This window comes from Falco biarmicus, chromosome 10 (genome assembly GCF_023638135.1).
Source record: "Falco biarmicus isolate bFalBia1 chromosome 10, bFalBia1.pri, whole genome shotgun sequence".
Taxonomy (NCBI): domain Eukaryota; kingdom Metazoa; phylum Chordata; class Aves; order Falconiformes; family Falconidae; genus Falco; species Falco biarmicus.
The window spans coordinates 20,128,941-20,151,389 of record NC_079297.1 but is presented as its reverse complement, the minus strand read 5'-3'; the positions used below and the strand labels follow the sequence as shown (position 1 = coordinate 20,151,389).

Here is a 22,449-nt window from a genome sequence, read left to right as displayed (position 1 = left end):
AAGGTCAATGTCTCAGCTCAGCAATGGCAAGAGACCGAAGGGAATGCAACACTGTCCCACACTGTTCAGGGAATGGGAAAAAAATTTTACAACCGTAGCCTCCCAAGCACTGTTTTTGCCTCCCAAAACTCTTCTAAAGTTTTCACTCAGAAGAGAAAGGGTCTTGTTTTCAGCTACATCAAATTATCTATCAGTAGCTAAAGACTTTGCATAACACAAGTTATTTGTTGCAATGAAGTGTGCAATTTTGCATAACTTAGAAGAATAGCATGGCAATAAAATCAAGAAACGTTAATTAAAAAATAAACATACTCAGTAGACTATATAGAATGATTTGGTAGCATGGCTTTGAAACAAGCTTAAGTGTAAGGAACACACTTCCACCTCAGTGAAATCAAACAAAATTTTATCCACTTCAAAGGAACTAGAATTTTGCCCTCAATATTTTTGAGCAATTAATATTTTAAAAGCAAGCAAACATAAAACAATGTTCATCCAAATACACAACATGTATTTAGCTGAATATTATCAAAGTAGTACACTGCAAGCATGACTGTTGGCACATTTCCATTGCTAAAATGCTGGTTTTGCTCGCAAGAGGTTTTACAGCCCCTATGGGTCTTCTGAAATACACTCAGTAGCCACAAAGAAGTGCCATAGCTGACCAGCTTAGCAAATACAAGTCAAAATTAAGAGGTTAGCACACTGAATGGCCTCCTTTTAGTCTCTTTGTGTCCTGCAGTGTTGTCTTAACAGGACTCTGTACTGGACTAAACACTTAAAATGCCTGAGGCAGCCTTTGTTCATTGTCCAGTAACCTTATTATGATTTAAAAAGTAGAAACCATATTCTATTTTACACTGTCCTTTCATGAACATACACAATTGTGTTCTTAAGAATTAACCACTCTTATGAACAAGAAATGACTGAATACCTTCAGATTAAACTACACCTGTACGGATACCAAGATAAAAAAAAAAAAAATGAGTGCCTTACAATATGGGAGCAAATCACTTCTCATCATCTCCCTTTCTCAGCTTGAAATGCAAACTTAACTCCATGACAAAAGGATCTGTAGTTATGCAAGAACCAGCTTGCCAGAAAGTGTTGAACTGAACACTCCAGCATGTCTACTAAAGTTATCATGAAACATGTCAGAAAGCAAGAAAGGAACATGTAGGCAAATTTACCCAGGGCACAACTTCACTTCTCCACAGCATTCTTTTATTTCCTCCTGTTTCTTTGGATGAGAAATTACTAAGATTTTTAGGTTACCTTACTTTGTACAGATTGCATTAAGCCTCCTCCATGGGCACTGCATGTATTGGGAAATTTAATGTTTATATCTATTCTAAAAGTAGAGAGAAAGATTTCACCTTTCTGCTTCTCTGCTAAAATGCCACCTAGGAAGTCATTCTCAAGATGCATTTTTCTATGCTTGTGTTTTAATAATTAAAATGGAAAAGAAAAAGCAAACAGTGTGATACACATTTACAATTACAGACTCATTCAACGGGAAAATCTAGCTCAAGCTGGAAAGAGCCATCAAAAGCCAGTTATTACATAATCCTTATTACTGCTACATGGGCGAGCAGCAATTTCAAAGGAGTATTTACTAAAAGCAGATAAAGCCAGGTTGCAGCATCAGATGAATCAGATAAAATACAGCCAGTAATAAAATTGACTTAATTTCCATCCCCCCACCCCCAGTAATATGCTAAATCAAAAAGCCATGATTTACAATCTTCTTCAGATGAACTCCATCAGAAAAAGATTGAGGAAGCTATTGGCTAGATTCTACCTTCCTTGAGATTACAATAAGTATCAGGTTATACAGAAAATTCAGCTCAGTGTGTATAGGTCTATGCTGCTGTAGGGCAAAAGCTTCCACCTCTGAAAGCAGTCCTACCTCATGGAAAAGCCAAAATGTGCTGTATTAGCATCTTCTTCCCCAAACACTTTCAGAAAAATGTCTTTCTACTCACAGCAGGCAGTAGATACTGCCCACTATTTCACAGTAAAAACTGTTGATGGGATTCAGTTCTGCAAACACTTAATAACAGAGTGTTGTTTAAACTGCTAATCCAAATGGCTGAAAACGCTTTCTGAAAGCCCTTACGACAAAATGCATCAGGTTAACAAAATACTACGATTATTCTACCTAATACATTTGGTGGATTTGTTCCAAACTCTGTGGGGTAACTATAACAAAACCTTTGGAAACAGCAGTCTAGTAAAAGCCAATGCCAACAACACACTTTGATGAAGACAGATGCAGGACAGCAGCATATGCCAACTGTTTGTCATGAATGTTCTCTCCAAATGGAAGAGATGCTAAGTCTCTCCTAAAGGCATAGATCCTCCACTTTCATAAGCAATAAGAACTCTCTCTGGTACTGCCAGAAATTAACACTAAATAGCCTGTGTAGTTATGCAAAAGCAAGAGATCATGCCAGCACACCACCCAACCATCATAACCACCATCACTAATCCATACCTGCAGGCCTGAAGTGCCCACGAGTCCCACTCACAGGCTGTGCTGAGCACTGGTTGGACACAAAATAAAAATATCATTGTTGCCCAGAAATGCAAATGTAAGTTCATAGAATCATAGAACGATTTGTGTTGGAAGGGACCTTTAAAAGTCATCTAGTCAAATGCCTGTGCCATGGACAGGGACATCTTCAACTTGATCAGGTTGCTCAGAGCCACATCCAACCTGACCTTAAATATTTCCAGGCATGGGGCATCTACAGCCTCCCTGGGCAACCTGCTCCAGTGTTTCACAACCTCACCATAAAAAAATTTCTTCCTTGTATCTATTCTGAAGTATTGACAATCCATTCGGACACAAGCAGACAGAGGAACAGCAGGACACCACTGGGCAGAAGCAGCCACAGCACAAAAGATTTCAGTTTTCTCTGATATTTCTGGTTCATTAGTGCTAATTCAACCAACGTCACTAAAGCTATTACATGCACATAATAGCAACACAGAAAATGTAATAATGTATTACATTTTATAGAGAAACTGAATGGTATTAATATCTTAAAATAACACAATTTAACAGTAAGAAAAACTTAAATGTAGCAGATTACCACAAGCATGCTTATCTATGATTTATGAAACAAATTTCCCATAAGGTTTAACCTTCTTATACCACACACACAGGTACAGGAACCAAGAATTCATAAAAGAACATCTCTCTTCTCTCCTGCAGTTAAAGTTGGATCACAGTCTGATATATTACACTTTTCTGCAAGAACACTAAGAAAAAAAAACCACTGGATATCTGCCACTCTCTAGATGTTTATATAGTGCCTATAATTTCCATCTCAATACATGTAAAACCCTGGCAACAATGCAATACAAATAAGTGGACATTTTGTATTCATCTTGTTCATATAGCTCCCATCTTAAGACTAATGAGGGGTTTTGATGTCTTGGAGACACATTTATTTACCCCAAATTTGCTCTAAACCCATATAAATACAAAAATTTCTTCTGATAGACGTAACAATGAAATGAAGTACTTCCAATGGCAATACTGTGCTCTTTATAGCTACAGAAAAAAATACACACTGTTGTCACAGCTGACCTTTTTACAAGAGTAAGACATGCTATGTGTGACTGCTCAGTTATGATCAGGCTATTTAAGAACTTACCCTCGCTTCCTTCTCTTCTAGAATATAGTATAAAGAAAATCACAGGATCAATATTCAATACTGCTATCAAAATTCTAGAATTAAATTAAAATTATACAAATCTCCATTACCTCTTGCAACTTCACCCATGACAACTAACCACATCTGAATTGTTCACGAGCCTTTCTTACTCTGAGGCAAGAAGTGGTAGTGACCCTTACCATTTAGTTTAATTTGTTCCATTTTATAACCTAGTTTCAGCTGCTTCTGAGCTTTTAGAAGTTTTGCGGAAAAACAAACAGATTGGCTCCCAGCTACCTCAGAGACACTGTCTTTCCCAGGGAAATCCTGCTGCATGTGAGAACACCTGAGGCATTTCAGCCGAACACCCCTGTTTGAGGAGGGAGAGAAAGCACAGAGCATGGGGGATTAAAAAAAAAAAAGGGGGCGGGGGTGGGGAGGGGAGAATGATCTCTGATAATTTCCACAGAGCACAATACAAAAGATGGGTTTCACGGAGACTCCTCCATAAGTTTACAGTCACATAACAATTGTGCAGCAGCAACAGCTCTCTTTAAAAGAAGATACATTCTGCAGTAAGTATTTTAAGCATCTCCAAGTGTGGCAGTATTTTGCCTTTCTCAATAAAAGAGAATCATATCATTTAATTTCTTTATGTTTTACTGTATTACTTTCATTTGTCTGCTTTTCTGAAAAATGACAGCCAGCACTATGCAAACCAGCACTGGGTCAACGTGAATTATTTTAACCACATTCTGTACCTATATATATTTTTCTGCTCCTGTAACTCTTACTATATCCAGCCCTTATCAGGCCAAGCAAGACTATTAGTGAAAGCTCCTTAGGCTGAGATCCAGCTTTTCAAAAGTAGGTACAATATCTTCAGAAGTAGTTGCGACAGAAGCATCTTTGCTGTCTCATGTTTTCAGCAAGAGTATTACATTCTGCTCTGTTATCTTCTTGTCACCAGCTGTGCAACGAACCAAATATTGACCTTTGGTAATTGTACCTCATGTACCAGTAAGAAGCATCCACCGAACAGTTTGTCAATACTTCACAACTGACAATAGCAGGAAATGTGCTGACAGCTAGGTCACCTCTAACTTGCCATCAAGCACTTTCTTTTTGGAACTGTTACCTGGAACAGTAACTTGTATCCCTACTATCCTCAGGAATATTTTCATCTGCACATATTTCTCCTAATACCCTAAAAGATACTATATCAGCACCACAAAGCCATCGATGTGCCCAAGGCGATGGGCAAATTTCCCCAAGAGCCTTATTGTCAAATGAGAACGTGTTCCATTGTATAAATAGCATTTCAAAGTAAATGATGAGAAAACATATCATAACTAATCATTGTTTGCATCTGGATATATCACCACGAGACTTTTTTTTATTATTATTCTAATTATATCTTTTTAAGAAATTACGTTGAGCATGCCTACATGTATACATACTCACACACTTTTTTATTTTTAAGGGAAAAAGCCGTAGTTGGTTCTGGTATGGTCACTTCTGTAGATTTAAAAACGCTAAATGCAACTCTTACAAATACCTCTGTTCTGAGTCTTAAAAAGCCATTTGTAGATTTTTTTTATTACGCTTATTCTAGTACTTTTGGTGCTTTTACGTGATTAAAAGTTTAACTGTTTTCCTATCAATATCCAAATATGACAAATAACAACTAAGTGCAAATTAGACTGTACACTCTTCCATGACAGATTGTCCTTTACCTATTATTTCTGTACTGCAAAACACAATGTAACCAATCAAAGCAATAAGTGACTTAACATAAAAAAATGAAACCAAAGCAAGTATGAATAAATTCCATTACTTGACTCAAAAAAAAAAAAAAGCAAAAAAAGCAAGAAAAAACAGAAAGTCCAAGTAAAGGCAGAATGCATCACAAGAAGACAGCTATATTTTTTGCTAGTAATACCCAATATTCAACAATGCATTCTTCAGACAGGTGCTCTGGGAAAGGAATTAGGATGAAAATAAATACCTGGCAAAAACAAAGTCCTTGTGTAATTCATATGCTCCATTAACACAACAGTTATATAATTTAATATCAAGAGAGAAAACATTATATTTGTAAAGATGTCTTTTTGAGGCACCGGACAGAGATTATTGGTTTTAAAATTAGCTTTCTCAGAGTTTCATCCTTTTAAAAGTTAAGTCAGAGACAAAAAAAATACCTGAGAATAACTTCTTGTCCTTTGCCTGTAATTTTCATCAAAAAGATGGACATTAAAAATTATAATAAACTAAAGTAAAATTGGGTTTTGGAAAGTCATTCTAGTGATATGCCAGATAATTAACAAGACCGATTTTTACAGACCACTAGCAGGGCTGGGAGCGTTGCATGTACACCCAGCTTCTGACAGCCCCAGCCTCCCTGGCCTCCCAGCTCATCCTCCCCAGCCCGAGGCTTCCTCCCCAGCATTGCTACCCAAGTAAGAAAGACTCTCTTTTTACAGTCAGTCCCAATCTCCCCTCTAATCTGATTTTCTTTCTCTTCTGTCCTTGATGATTGAAAAATCTCCCCAAGACCCTTATCAATCTTCATCTTGTTCTATTCTACTCTTTCAGGCTGGGGCTCCCAGCCTGAGTCTCAGCCAGTCTTGCACTTTCTCACCTTTTCTCCAAGCTCATTGCTCACTTACCCATGTCCAGTTGTGCCTGTCTATATTCACCCCAAGCCAGCTTGGTTTCCAGATACGCAGTCTGGTTTTGGAGCCCCTGTATTAGAGTCAGACTGCAAGAGTCAGACTGCAAACTGGTTTACACTGCCATGTTATTAACATGGTGATCGCTGACAGCATGCAGGGCAATTAAAGAAAACAAAACAAAACAGAACAACATAACACAACAGGGGAGATGGGACAAGGAGAGGTGTGTCAACAGAGTTCCAGTATGAGCAAAACAACACATGTTTTCCCTCACCCATACTCCAAAACAGCTGAATCATTTTGGTTTTCCGAGCAATGTCGCCTGAGATACCAGACATAGAAAATTTCATTTCAAATTATTCAAATTTGGCAAAAATATGAGCAATTGAAAACAGACGTACAGCCAACACACTGAAAGGAACAATTCTACCTGCAGCGGACATGGAAGGTTGCTGCTCCTCCTGCAATCTATAGAACATTAGCATATTAATAACCCACGCTGCTTTGGGACAGCAATGGTCAATGACAAGGTACATTTGAGAGAGCAATATTTTTCAGATGCAACTCAGCCATTAAAAGGTGCCACTAAATGCCACCTCAGAATAGTTCTTTATTTTTGAACACACATGCTTTAAAAACCCTGACTAATTATCAGTGCTATTAGCTCTAAGCTTGAAAGTGCTTTATAGCCCATATGAAAACATATGAATTATTCATACAGAGCTTCTGCTCACTAAAAGAAAAAGGAAAAACATGATAAACAAGGTGCATGTTCCTTTTAACTTGTACAACAGAATTTCAATAGATTGTAAATGCTGCAAAACTCTGAGATTTCTGAGTTATTGGATTAACATTTGCCAGATAGATAAGAAGTTATTTTACATTAACCTAGGAGCACACAAAACGTGTGCAAAACTGAGTAGCTATGGATGTTGATAGGATATCATGGCTTTTCTGAAAGGATATGTTGGGAGATTTTACTATTAAAACAGAAACTGTAATGGTTAAAAAAAATACCAAAATCTAAAACCACTGGAAACTTTAAAGCTCGCCTATAGCTAGAACAGAAGTTACAGTTCAGCATTTCATAAACCTGCTTATGAAAGCTGTCAGTCAATGTACTGTCTGTCAGTGGCAAACATCGTGTTTCAGCAAGCTCTATCATCAGGTATGAACGGTTGCGGAGGCATCAGCAGTACTTTCAACAGGCATGGTTGAGGACACGTCCAAGTTCAGTGCTACAAATGAAAGCACAGACCTGCTCCGATTTTAGGTGCTTCAAAAGAAAAATAGCCAAGCACAATGTATATGAGTGTCTTACCAGCCAGCACTTGCAGTTCTGTAATGCCAATGGGTTTTTTTTCCATCTGTTAGCACAGAATAATTAGCATGTAAGGTACTTAGATTACCCAGCCAAGACGGGATGGATAAGTATGTGATTAATAAACAGAACTGGCAATATAGTATAATGATATGGCACAGGTTTCATCTCACCTGTAATTGCTAGTCAGCCTTTAACCAAAATGCACAATACACAAAAAATTCTCACACTTAGACAGAGGACAGTGATGCAGGAATTGCCCTAATCTACTTGGAATATACACAGGGACGAGATTCACCGCACATTCATGCAAGTGTTCATACTTACTAGCAGGGGGGAGCCCACAAAAAACATACAGAGAAATTTCTGCTGACCCATATTCTGTTATTGCAGAGTACAGCCTATCAGCACAACCTATTACACTTCACAATCAGGCAGACTTTTGGCTATGGGTGACATCAGTTATACTCAGCACTGATTATTAACTTAACGGACCCCAGTAATCAGTCAGGATGGAACATACTCCTTCAAAGCTAGCTAGTAAAAGCTTATGTGCTTAATTGGGAAATACAGAAACTTTTTCATGGCCTCAGCACATGCCAATACCATTCCAACACTAACTCTGCTAGACACTGAAAAGGCAAAAACAACAGCCAGATCCCAGGCAGAGATGTGTACACAGTGTGGGATACCTGAAATAAGTGGCACAGAGTTCAGCCCAGATTAGTTTTCCTTCCATATGAACTGGTAAAACCATGCTTGTTTTAATAAGCACTGTGATTTGGTAATAAGTGAACACATGCACATCTTTTATTTTTTTTGGTGGGAAAATTTACATTCATTGGACACTGACATTAGATATAAATTCTGCTGCTCATTTTCATTGAAACAAAGAAAGCTTTGGCAGGCCTTGAAAGCAACACACAAATTTCTCCGTGTCTGGATACTTTTGTTTTACAGAATAGCATAGTTTTCATATCATCAGTTTTCTAAGCAGCAATTCAAAAGCATCATCCTTTTAGATTTCTGAGAAAAGAATATAATGGAGGTTACCCAAAGGAATAGATGCTGCAGCTACAACCATTCTCATTATGTACATATGAGATGCTTCAATGTTCCTTGCTACTGATTACATGAGTAAACATTTTTAGTATGCAAAATCCTATTAACTCAAGGGGATTCTGCATAATTTTATAACAGCTCCACTTGTGGTGTTTGATCAACTGGGTCAGCGACAGATGGCAAAGAATTAATTCTAATGCTGCTTTATTGCAGTGCTGGCATCAGGGTTTTCTCTACCAACTCCATTTGGAAAAACTAGAACTTTTCCTACATTCCCTACACCTAAAAATAAGACACCATAGAGTAAAAAGATGGAAATATTTTTTTTTAAAGTATGAGGCTCTAGAAAGTGTAGAACAAAGCCTACTTAATTGTCAGTCTTTCTGCCTGTGCTAGAGGAAGAGTGACCAGTCAAAAGCGCAAGCATCAGAAGCGTAACATATAATAAACAGTAACAAATAGGGGTTTATTCCATAGGGACAGGAGACAGTTCATTGATCAGTAAGTGCACTTCCACAGCTATGCCGTTCGCTTAAAATTATTTCTTCTGCCTCCTGTGCTTACTTGATTTTATTTAGTTTTGGCTCGTTATCCTTCACCTTTTGAAGCCCTACAACCACCAGCACTAGCTTTCACAAATACTTTCTTTTCTGCCTTTCTCCTCTGTATTATTCTCTTCTAAGAGGAAGAACAAAAATGTTGCAGTAGTCAGCACAAAAAGAAAGACAAATGGAAGTTTATCTACTTATCATTGTACTATTCCCACATAAAATCCTAAAACAAAATAAAAAGTTAATGTCATAGACAGGAAGTAATAAAATAATCTGTCAAGGTAAAGAAATGACACTGGAACACATCCCCCCAATTATTAGGGTTTTCTCTTAGTCCGTATTTTAATCACTTCATAACTCTAAGTTGCACTAGTAAGTATTACCTAGTACTTAGTGAATTAGTGCTTAGCATATATTTAGATGGCAAACTATTAGCAGTCTAAAAATGGTGCCTAAAATTAAATTATTAACACAGTGTTTCCCCAATTTTGGGAAGATGGTCCCAAAAGTAAACAAAAGATCTGGCTGGGATTTCCAGGCAGAACTCTTAATCTCTTGAGATACACAACTTATGTCCAGAAAACCTTCAAAATACGGAGATAATTAAATTGATATAGAAATATTTGGCTGAGTTGTGTGTTTTTTAAAGGCTGAAACTCAGAGGTGGTATCTACATATTAACCTTGACAAGCCAACTCAGAGATCCACATGGACATAGTTAATATTCCAACTATTTCACTTGCCAAAGTATGAGAGAAAAGGCGGCCTTCTGTGATTTCTATGCCAGTATTATCCAAAGTGAGGAGGTAATGGAAAACATGCAACAAGCAAAGGTAAATTAGGATTTCTTTTGGTTTTGGGAAATAGCCCCATCACATTTCAGAATGAGACAGTTCCTTTTAATGGTACTACGCCATCATTCTTCCAGAAGCACTATTTTCTATAACTTGAAAAAATTCTTTCTGTTCATTTTTCTTAAAACATAACAGCTTCCATCCCTATGTCTCACATGTCATTTGCATTATGAATGTTTCTCTGAAATCCAGGCTAATTAAGACTGCCTCAAAAATAAGGGCTTAAGATTGTCAGCCATACCTGACAACCCTGTGGACAAACAATTTTCTTCCATTTGGATTTTCAATTCAGCTTTCTGAATGTTCTTTCAAATAAGAAAACTGTAAAAAAACATCCAGTAAATTCTGACTAATCCAAAGACCTCATTGATGTTTGCAGACATACATGACAGTTTCAACTTTTACGACTGACAATGCATTAAATCAGTCCCAACCAGAAACTTGGCCCACCCCTCACACCCAAGGAAGGAAGAACTTCATTTTGGCTAAGTCAATAGGGGCCAAGCAAAGCTTAGCTGCCCAGTCACTCCTTAGATCTCTCTTACACAGGCTCTTGGATCTCTCTTCCGTGGAACTGAAGATAATGACAAAGCAAAGCACATCTGACTGCAAGATACCAATGATCTCCTGTTTTGTCATCAACCACTCATAAAATTCTCAAACACATTGACAGTGTTCACCAGATCAGCTAAAGAGGAGTGTGTTTTCCTCTCATTCCTAATTATTCCAGGAAATATTCATTTATGGCATCACACAAAATCCACAGTTTTCAAAATGATAGTTATCTTATTCTACAGCTGTTTTCAGCCTTGTGCAGTGTAACTTCTCCACAAAACCAAGAGTTCAAAAGAGATTTTCTTCCAAATATTTCTGGGGGGCATGGGTATTTTTTACCTGAAATGGAGACTGGCTGTTGTAATTCTTTATCTCCTTGTTGGCTCCCCGGAACAGCAGCACTCTTGCACAGCTCTCCTGAGAGTGGTAGAAGAGGAAGCTTGTTAAGTGTCTTTAGTTACTAAAGAGATGTTGTGGCTATGAGATGCACTGTTTGCTTGGTATCTCTTGTCTTAGAGAAGTAAAAAAAAAAGAAAAAATAATTTGAGAATGTATGTTATTAAAACAGTACTCCAAATATAACAAAGCTTTAGGTGCTTTTCAGTGTGTTAGAGTAGAAACAACATGCAAGCATAAAAAAAATGTAGAGGAACGCAAGATGTAAACATCTTACTAAATTTTTAAGAAACTGTATTGTGGAAATTCCATCCTTGAACAAATCAGATTTTGCAGAAAATATTTTAGCTCAAAATGAAATTTGACTCTCGTGAGTTTTGCTTATTTTGTAGGAAAAATAGTACTGTTCACAGTATAGTACACAGTACCTGGGATGAATGATTTCCTCCCCTACTGCAAAAAATTAAACAAAGTAGTTTTACCACTTGCATGCACTTATTTTGGGTTTTTCTCAACTGAACTTCAATTTTAAACATTTAATGTATGATTATGTTTTTTAACATTTATGACATTATTTGGCCTGGCTCTACAGACTGCACTGACCAGTCTTATCTTCTCTCTTTCCTCCTAAAAAATACTAGGAGTTACAGCACAAGCCAAATACAGCCCTTCTAACAAGAGAAAAGTATGACCTCAGACCCTCTGAAGAAATCTGCAAATGAAATCTCTTAAAAACAATTTTTGGGGGCTGATACAGTATATTGCTTAGGTCACTACTCTACACTGCTGCAAAATATGACTGACTATAATCTGCTAGACATCCTGTGTGGTTCTTTCAGTTCTCAGAATACTAGACTTTTTGATGATCCATATATGGACTGTATTTCCTACTTGCCATCTTTAATGTTCATTTTATGCAAACCAGTTCACGTTTCAAAACGTTTTTGTCTTTCCTCACCATAAATATTTATATTAATTTTGTTGTGCTTTCCAGATTTCTTGTCATGTTGTGTTATGGAGTTCTACCTAATGAGGTATTTCATCATACAACCTTTCATTTTTAACAGTAAATTTGCAGCCAGAGAAAATCATATAATTTTGCTATTGCTATTTTAGTGACAGAAATGAAGCTTATTTACTAGATTCTGAGTCATAAATGAATGTGCAGAAATTATGATTGAAAATAATTTTCATCGTTGTATTTTCTAATTTATCACACTGGATTCCTGATCTTGTTAAATCCCCTCCATCACAGGATTGTCCTAAATATATCTGGGGAGGAGGCTATCCTACCCTTTCTCCAAGATTCAATACTCCAAAAACATAGCCTTTTGTTCCCACACTTCCTGTTCTGCATAACAGACTGAAACAACAGAATGGATCATATTTCAAAATGGTGTATTAACAACCATCTCATAGATGACAATTTCTTTATGATATATAATTAATTGAAATAGTCTAATTTGCTTGCACTGAAATCTGCACGTTACATTAGGTGGGCTCCCTGTATCTCTAAACGTATAAAGATCAAAAGTAGTGTGTAAAATGTCAAAATGTTTTTCTCCCTTTTCTGGATTCAGTATTTGCAATCATGCAAAAGTAGTAAATGTGTTGCAATCTAGATTAAGATCTCCAGGTTAAAAAAAACAAACACAAAACAAACAAAACCACATACACACACCACATGTCCTTTTCAGGGTTATTTTTGCAAGAATTCCTTTTTGACTGACTCCTAAACAATTCTAGGTTTGCACACTATCCCATAACAACTATTCCACCATTCCAGCGGGTACTACTTAGTACACTAGAAATGTTAGTCAAACCCTTTAGAGTTAAAATGCCCAATTTTGATCAAGAACTTAAGGATATAAGTAATGATATTAAGAAAAATTGTTTATATTGGCCGATTATTCATTTGGTTATCAGAACAAAGAATTCGACACTACATAACCAAAAACAATTACTCTACAAATTTAACTAAGCTGTCTGCAGCATAACAAAAACCATGCAAAGTTTTTTATTTATGTATTGAATGGTTTTGATAAGAAAAAAATTCACAAAAGTGGTCAAAGCTGTTCAACATAAGATTTTTCAAGAAAACTAATTTGGATTAATAACTGAATTTATTTATTTATTTATTCTTTTAAAATAAACAGAAGCATTCTTAGCTTTCTCCTCTCTCCCTTTTGTCTCCTACCCGTTCTTCCAGTATTAAGGGAAATAAATCAGGGAGAATAAGCTAAAAAGTCACCACCAGAAATTATTTTGATTACTTTTCCTTTGTTAATTCAACAGAAATTCCGCATTTTGGAGCTCTCTGTTGTGAGGGTGCTACCTATGAATGCCACAAGTCCTGTCTGCATAAATTTTAGATCTGTCAACCTAATAACTTCTGAGAACTTAGTATCATTCATTCATTTTATCATACATAAATTGAATATGCAGTAGCTTTTTAGATTACATTGCATTAAAAAGAATTTCACAGAGAAGCGTGGGCTTGTCAGCAGATTATATTCAATTTGTTGTCTGAGAGTTAATTACATGATTTAACACTACAACAGTTTTCATATTGAATCCAACCCACTCACTGAAAGAAGGAACACGTCACCCCAGCATTTTAATGTGCTAAATACAGAGGCATAAGATCTGTCTGGATTTCACTGCGTTACTGGACAGCCACGAAATAACTTTCAAAAACAACAGTTTATTCAGATCAGCACTTAGCTAACACTCAGGGAAACAGAACTACCAGCTTCAGAAAATATCCCAAGAAAATTCCCCACGGAGGACTGGAAGGGAAATATCAAATGGGTAATGACTCCATCTACAGGAATCAAGAGGTAAAAAGATATCGCTGTCCTCCCAATCCTCTCTCCATCCAGGAAAGGCCAACACTGCTGCTTCCACATTAGCTAATAAAAATTTTCAATAAAAGGGACACTGAAAAAAATCAGCATAGGTTCACAGCACCCCGAAAATAAACTTTTTATTTTCACATACTCTTGATTAAGGAAAACAGAGGCATGATAGTGTAGTCACAAGATGTTACACAAAGCCAAGCTTAATGGCTATGAAAATATTTGCTAATTTGTAGATGCAATTTCAATTAGAGTCTTTAAGTCTTGTACGGAATAATTTTTTCTACTGAGGTCAGGAGGAAAACACATCTCTACATGAAAAATACTGTCAATCTACAGGATTATTCTAATTTGAGCATCATACCGCATAACCTTTGCTAAAAGTGTATGATATTGTCAATAACTATAGCCATGAAAGCACTGCAATAAATTTTTTACAAAATAACAGAGATGAGTTCATATTTTTAAGTTTATATGTGCATTATGGTCTGGGCTTCAAAATTCTTACTGAGAAAAAGTGAAGTAAATGAGGTTAAAGTGAACATTTTAAAATATTTTTTTCAACACAAGTGCTTGTAAGTTATACATGTTTAGCTCTTGATGCAAATCCTAAACACAAAATTTTTGTTGAGATGAAAGTGAATTTAATTTCTCTGCAAATTTTTTTAGGAATTTAAAAAAGTGCCAAGTGGCAACAGCTTTGTATGCCTGCAGTCACAGAAGTCATCCAAGCTGAGCACAGAAACCATTACTAACCTTGAACTACCTGATGCAGATACTTAGCAGCCTGTTGAAGGCTGGTAGACAGTGAGCAAGAAGCAGTTCATAGGGGCACTGCTCCCACTGACATGCTACATGTTTCAAACAATCAGCATTAACGTGAAAGATCTGTACAGCTAGTCTCTTTATGAATTGATATCGATTATGACACACACATCAAGTCAACAGTCTTGAAAAATGCCAAATTATCCCCAAAATTATATTTAAAAAAAAAAAAAAAAGTGAGGGTATTTTAGACCTGAGGAATATATCTTGACGAGACTTTGGAAAGAAACAAAGATGGTAAGCAATTAAGAAGCAGATACTTTAACAGATGTTTCACTAGTTACAGTCACATCTCATGACTTGTGTTTTCCTAATTCAATGTAACATTATACATGCTGTGTTTTAACATAGTTGTAAAACTCATTCCCTCCCAACCCCATCCATGTGAAGAGAGTATAAAATGGTGTCCAAATGGTTCTATCATTTCTAAACGACTACGTATGTTGTAAACAGCAGAGAATCCACTACCTTCTGTATAGTTTAAAAACACATTTCCACAGTATTTCCCCAGTATTTCTTGCTAAAATTCAAATTAGAATTACATAAAACAGCAATAAATTCTGAATAGGAAACAAATATTCAGATATGATACGAAAAAATATAAGCTGGTAGAATATTATGTTGTTTTATTTTCTAATTAATATGCATACTCTTGCTACCTACAAGGAGCAGCCTTATTTGTAATCAGTGAATAAAACCTTTATTAAAGTTTTTAATTATGTTCTTTCTAGTTACTAAGACCACTGCTTAAAACCTGTAACACTTAATTGCATATTAAATAAATCAAATGAAAAATAATGAACTATGTTCTTCTTCAGTGTAACTTGCCTCTATAGATCAATAATAATGGGAGATTTATACCAAATGCATTTACCAAAATCAAGGAAACTGCACCTCAGGAAAATCTATCACCAAGCCAGTAAACTTCTTCAAAGAAAACTCAACAAGCCTCTCTTTCTGTGGATGGACATGAAAGATTTAGCATTTATAACTCAATTATGTCTTTTTTTTTTTTTTTACGGCTACATGTCATTCTCTCACAGCACCGGTTTCCAGTCTCCACGGGAATGGACTCCCTGGACTCACCTTCCCTCAAAGTAAAACATCCCTCCCCACTAAGCCATACCTCAGCTCCCACTGGGGGGGGACCTTTATGTCACTGAAGGAGGACAGTAGGACTCTGCAGTGCTGGGTCTGCCAGCAGAGGAGGCATGAGCCAGCTCACCTGGTTGTACAGGGCACAGATGTGCAGCGCTGTGTTTCCTGAGGCATTCTGTGCACACACATCGGCGCCGTAGAAGAGGAGGTGCTCTAGATGTTGGACGTGCCCATATCGGCAAGCCTGTAAAGAGACGCGTTAATATTTTGGTTATTACACAATCTAGACAAGAATTCCACATCAAGATTTTCAGCAGAGAAGATGCTATTCTACTTAGGGTCTAATTTTTAGAACCACCCCTGGACTGAATGGGAGAATGAACATCCAGATTGTGCATACCTGCCTGTAAACACCAGTGGGTGCACTTCAGGTATAGCAAATCTGTGCATAAGTTTAAGCATCTGCTTATTTGAGGAATGGCAATTTAAGGGATTGAGAAAATACAAAGTTTGCCACTTTTTATCCACTAATATTCATAACTGTCAAATGTGACAAGCAGACTGAGAGAAATTTTTGTGTCCTGCTAATCTTCAGAAACTTGCCCACTAGATGGCACTGAAGATGATCAAATTTCCAAAGCCTTTGCAAAAACAGTTTAGGGAAATCTGGCCAAAATTCAAGTAATAATGTTGATTTTGTGATGTCAAGTAGACACACAGTATACATATGGCACTGATCCAAAACAGGGGAAAATCGTCAAGAGTTACTTTATCAGTCACATGAATAAAATGTTAGACCATGAATACTTGGAAATAAACCTCTATGAATAAAACTACTGAAATTAGAAACTTTCCTGATTAGCAAGTAAGTTTGAGAAAAAGAACAGTATCTCCATTCATCAGTCCCATTTACTTGACTACCTTCCCTATAGTACACCAACTGAGCACCTCCCAATTTCTAAAGTTTTTAACTTCCTATCAGATCAGTATCATTCCTATATAATAATATGGAATTTAAGATAAGAGATACAGGTGCACAAAGCCATTCAGTCTGTCTTAGGTACCCAATTATTACTAACTTCAGTGGGAGTTTCAAACTGACACATCTTGCAATTAGGATGAGAAAAATTACGTATACTGCTCAATGGACAAATTAAATCTGTAACACAGCCCAAATCCCAGTCTAGTGTCCTAACCACTACATTTTTTCTTCCTCCATTTTCAATTTTTAACACACAGAACAGGAAAAAAAGTGTTTATTAAATAGTTTATTCATTTGTAAATTATTTGCCAAAGTAATGGAGACATTATGGTAGCCGTTATCAGAACAGGAACATTTTAACACTAGGCAACAGAAAGCAAGTATCCAACAACAAGCAAAGGGAGAAAGATTTCCAACCATAACTGTGTTTCTGACTGTGTGGGAGATTACAGCAAATTAGCCATGAATTATCAATTTTGTCTACCCTCTAAAAGCCATTCAACATCTACATATGAATGTGCAGACATAATTATTACAATAACTCGTAAAATACAAGAACCAATTCCAATCTTCTATTCCTACTACAATAAACTGGACTAAAACCTGGCCCTTTCTTGACTTTGTTTCCTTTGCTAGAGCGGGATTTGCCTCCTCTTTGCCAATCTGACAATAACACTTACGTTTCTGAGGAGGTGCTGGAAGACAACCAACGCAGGGGGGATATATTTCCTCTCATTACAGGGGGCTGCGTGGCAGGTGAGCTGCCCAAACCATTCATCAGGGCCCCCCAGTACCGTCAATGGAAAGAGACAGGTATCTCCAGAGGATAGCCTTTTTAGTATTATCCTAGCACAGCATGAACCTTTTCCCTTACTCTAAGGATAAACCTTACAGTATATATATTATAACTTACCTTTTCCCCCTTACTATAAGGGTAACCCAGAGGCTTAACTTTTACAGTTAAAGATTGTGTTCGCAAAATGGAAAATATACTTGCTACCAATTACTTCCTTGCCATGTGAGGTAGCTTCCCCTATTTCACACAGACAACATTCGGAATTATATCATACCACCACGTTTCTTAATTCATTAAGGAATGTTTGTATTACTGATTAATAAAAAAAAGATTGCTCATAATCCAGATGTAAACATTGATGTATTCAGGATTACAACCAATATCATGGTTTTGAAAAGCTCCATTTAATTACAAGAAATAATAACCATATGTGTATGAGACTGGATTTTCAAAATAGGGAATTTGAGTCCACTTGGATCTGGACAATCCATTTTCTCCACATCCCCAGAAACAATGGTAGTAAATTAATCCTTTTTTCCCCCCTACTAGAGATGGATCCAAATGACCTCGACCTGAACACACTTACACAGTGGAAAAGCCCAAACCTGGGTGCCAAGGCTGTCTCCTGTTTCTTTCAAAGAAAAGAAGAAAAGAAGTTGTGTACTAAAAAGATTGGTGCACAGAAATAAAAAAAAGAAAGTGAGCCCAGATGACCTAAGCAGGCCTCTTCAGGTTGATTACTTGTGTCTTGACTTATCTGATCATACCCCATCAGTTCCATTTTTTTATGATTACTCAAACTCATTCATACAGAGAAAAGCTATAGAATAGCTGCAATGGCATTAAGACTGCTAGAATCTTTAAACTCTGTAAATTACTGAGTTTATATCTATGCAAAGAGAAAGAAATTAACAAAGCATTCTTACACAACTGTTGCATAATATTCAGACGTTTCTGGAGAAGACAATATAAGAGTTCAAAGAAGAAGTGGGTTTTTATTCAGAAAGTGCCTTACCAAACATTATAGGTCTTTTTAAGAGACAGGTCTTTGAGGAAGGTCTACTTTCCCAATAGCTATGCTGAAGCTGACCAGGATGGGCCAGTGCCTGATGAATTCCAGCACCATAGCTGACTCAAGGTATCATGAGCACCATGAACCTCAAAAGATCACTTTTTCAGAAATAATTTTTCTTTGTAAAGCAAGCTACCACCTTATCTACACTGAATATGTAAGAGAGGAAAGGAAAACACATGTAAAACAACAAAAGAAAAATCATTAGAATCCCAGTTTCCACACAGGTAGGGAATGAAAACCGATGCAAACTGAGTCTGTAGGAGTTTAACATCCTTCAGTGCAACATACTAGCAGCATACTAGCAGCACGGTGCTGAACCCAAATCTTTCTGTAAAGCTCACCAGAGAGAAAGTACCTCTGATAAACACACAAGAAGCATTACCAAGGATATTAAACTTGGCATCTAACAAAAAGATCCGAGTTAAACTTTTTTCACTAAAGTGGCACTAATAGGATACTAAACTTCCAAAGAGTCCGTTACATAAATATGACTAGTGCAATTGCTGCAGCAAAATCCACAGTAACCATAGGATTTCAATATTACACAACTCCGCTGGAACAGTTTCAACTTCTAATTCACCAAAGCAGGATGCAAAGTAATAAGCAAATATAAAAAGGAAGAAATTCTATACTTGTACATGCATGGACTAAACATACCCAGTCTTCAAAACAATGTTTTAACCATAGAATATACATGACAAATTTCTTCATACAACTTCAACTCCAAATAAAAGTGATCTTTCCTACCTGATGAATTTCTTGCCATCCATTTTCATCTTTGCAACTGACTGTAGCATGTTCATGAAGTAACAGTTCACAGCAGTAAGGATCCCCTCCGACAATAGCAGTGTGGTACAGCGGTGTTAGGCCACAGCTGTCTTTGTAGTTAGGAGATGCTCCAAGCTCTAAAAGGGTCTGAAAGTGATCACAAACTGTGAAAAATATATTTTGGAGGGACTTCTAACTACAAAGGAACTTTACCTGGATATCTATTTGTAAGGTGATACCTGCCACAACATACATTTTTTGCTTTCTTATTTATAAGCTCATAGAACGGGGCCATGCCACAGACTAAGTTAAACAAGAAATGACCTCAGAAGAATTAGGATCTAAAGGAATCAACAGGGATAGCAAAGAAAGGATGAGTGGCAATGTCCAATTTCCATTCTCTCATTAAGTTCAGAAATCTCAGTGCTGAAAATGCCACATGGCCTTTGCAACATTCACCTCTTCACTTAGGAGATGCTTTATCAAAAATGTCATGCAATTTGAATAGCTGTCAAAAGGAAATAAGAAAAATCCGTAAACATAAGACTCAGTCTGGACTATCAAGGAGAGTTAAGAACACCTGTTAAAATACAAAACAGAAGACACTGTGTTAAGATATAATATGTAATTCATGCCACTAGCTTTTACTGTCCAAGAGATAACCAAAAATAATGCTATTCCTATTTCCTCAGACAGATTTTTCCCAATGTATCAAAGAATAAGGTTAAATTTCACCACTTCTTTCATCCTACAAAAAAAGATGAGAAATGAAAGGCCCTTTATTGAAAGCTAATCCTAAGATTTGAAAGCCACAAGAAAGCAGTAGAACAAGCACGTATTAAATGATTCATTGTGACCAATACAGTAATTAACTGAAAACATTCTCTTTTATATATGTTTTTCTATAAAATAACGTATCATTTGCTACTGAAAGCATTTACCTTGAGGGTTACTTGGTTCTTGGCTCTGGCTGCTTTGTGCAGAGCTGTCATTCCATCTTTGGCTCTGAAGTCTAAATGTGCTCCTCCATTTTTCAGAGCTTTTATCACTTCTACTGTATTGTCAAGCTGAACTGCCAAAGTTAGGGGTGTTTCTAAAGAAAAGAATAGCACGTACTTGAAAAAAGATGAGCAACTTTATAAAATAAAGAGCATTTCCTTTAAAAATGTTAAGTTAAAAATGCTGCTCAAAGAAAATAATGAATTATTACTTTTCTCCTTTGGACAGCAAAACCATACAGATTCCATTATCCTCAAGTTATCAAGACAACATAATTAATGTGTGAGATTTGGCCTGTTAATCAATTTACATTGAACAAACCCAAGGTACGACTTTATGCTGTTAGTTTTATTGTTCTGACCTCCACTGTCTAAGTCATGATAGTTTGGGTCCAGTCCTCTGTCCAACATCTTTGTGATTTTTTCCACTGAGAGATGGTGGACGTGATCCATAAATTTTCTCAAATTAGCCTGAAACAAAGAGTGACAAAGGAGTCATCTTCTAATTTGAAAAAGAAAATCCTGACTAAAAGTGAAATATTCTGTAAACTGATGGCAATACCCATTGCCATCATTGAACAGTAGCTAATTCATGTTACTGGAGAACCTGACTATACTGAGAGCATAAACCCTATGGTGTGTAATGTTCAAAAGTCAAATACAATAAGAAGATTCCAAATTCTATACTTCTGAGGAAAAAATGAGTAAAAGGTTCATTCAGTAGGACATTAGGATGGTATATGGTTTATTATTCTGACCTGCAAAGACGTAGACTGGCATTTCTGCAGCATGCTGAAAGCATGTTGTATTTATGAAGTAAGGTTCATTTAAAATTACTGGTGTACATATGGAGGAGTCAAAGACAGGAATTTTTCTATGAGAGAAATTCCCAGATCACAACTCACACATCCCTCCTGGTTCTGGCAGCACATACTGTTCATTGTTCAGCAACTGGCCCAGGTGGTAATAAACTCCTACTTACTTTCAGTTTCTCAGGCACACTACTTTGCTAAGTAGGCAATTGTTAACTTGTCCAGTAAATTGGGCATACCTTCGTATGAAGCTTGGCCAGCTGTTTTTCATCAAGATTGAATTGTTTGTACACTCTTTTCTTGTATCGAAACTGAAGGAGAAAAAAAAAAAGTATTTTTTAAACGTCCTATTTTGCTTAAAAACTCGTAATATCATTTTCTGACCTTACCAGAAAGTATCATCCACAATGATGCAAATATAGGCAAAATTTTAAAAAAAGCTTATTATTTCATTTTGAATATTCACCAGTAATCACCATTCAGCTTAACTTAGTGGCATCATAGTTTCACAGTTTGTGTAAGCAAAACTCGTATCTTGTATAAATATACTGAAATCAGTGGAGATGTATGGGAAATGAGATCAGCCTCTAGAATTTACATAAATTAGCAAAAATTACAGTGAAAAATCCTTTCCCCTAAGGATATCTGCACTTTCATTTATAGTCTCAGGCAGAAAGAACTGGGAAGGCACGTTTAAATAAAAAAATACATATTTCAAAATATCAGCTTATAATTTCTGAAATCTAAAAAAAAAAAAAAAAAAGGTTCCTGAAAAAAACCTTAATCTACGTAGCCAGAACTTACACATGGGAATAGTTCTCCTGATGGCTAACAGGACTGGTCCTGTGAAAGAGGTTCAGAGGATTACCTCTTTTTTGGGCTGAAACTCACTCACATTTTATCCTGAACAGTTTGCTACCCTATGGCCTGTGTAGTAAGATCTATGGCAAAAACACACAGTTTACATAGTTATAATTTACTATTATCTAATCATACAAAGCAGAATTCAAAGAATGCAGCACTTCTTTTAGGCAAGGAGACTGCAATGAATAAGGCTTTAATTGAAATGAGTGATCTTTTCACAAGATCACTTTTAACACCTGAATTGCAAGCCTTATCTTTTAGCTGCAGCGAGAAGAATTTTGCAAACAGTCAATA

At 36.5% G+C, this 22,449-nt stretch overlaps 1 protein-coding gene across 7 annotated transcripts in view; it reads right to left on the bottom strand.

Annotated features, from left to right (window-relative positions):
- The window catches only part of SHANK2 (SH3 and multiple ankyrin repeat domains 2), a 353,645-nt gene that overhangs the window by 276,484 nt on the left and 54,712 nt on the right, over positions 1-22,449 (bottom strand). For all 7 annotated transcript variants that reach the window (XM_056354407.1, XM_056354409.1, XM_056354410.1 and 4 more), the window contains exons 6-11: positions 21,531-21,602; positions 20,842-20,950; positions 20,423-20,574; positions 19,461-19,628; positions 15,988-16,104; positions 11,023-11,100 (exon numbers count right to left, since the gene is read on the bottom strand). In XM_056354407.1, coding sequence (XP_056210382.1) covers positions 11,023-11,100; positions 15,988-16,104; positions 19,461-19,628; positions 20,423-20,574; positions 20,842-20,950; positions 21,531-21,602 — 696 coding nt within the window. The remainder of the gene's footprint in view (positions 1-11,022; positions 11,101-15,987; positions 16,105-19,460; positions 19,629-20,422; positions 20,575-20,841; positions 20,951-21,530; positions 21,603-22,449) is intronic.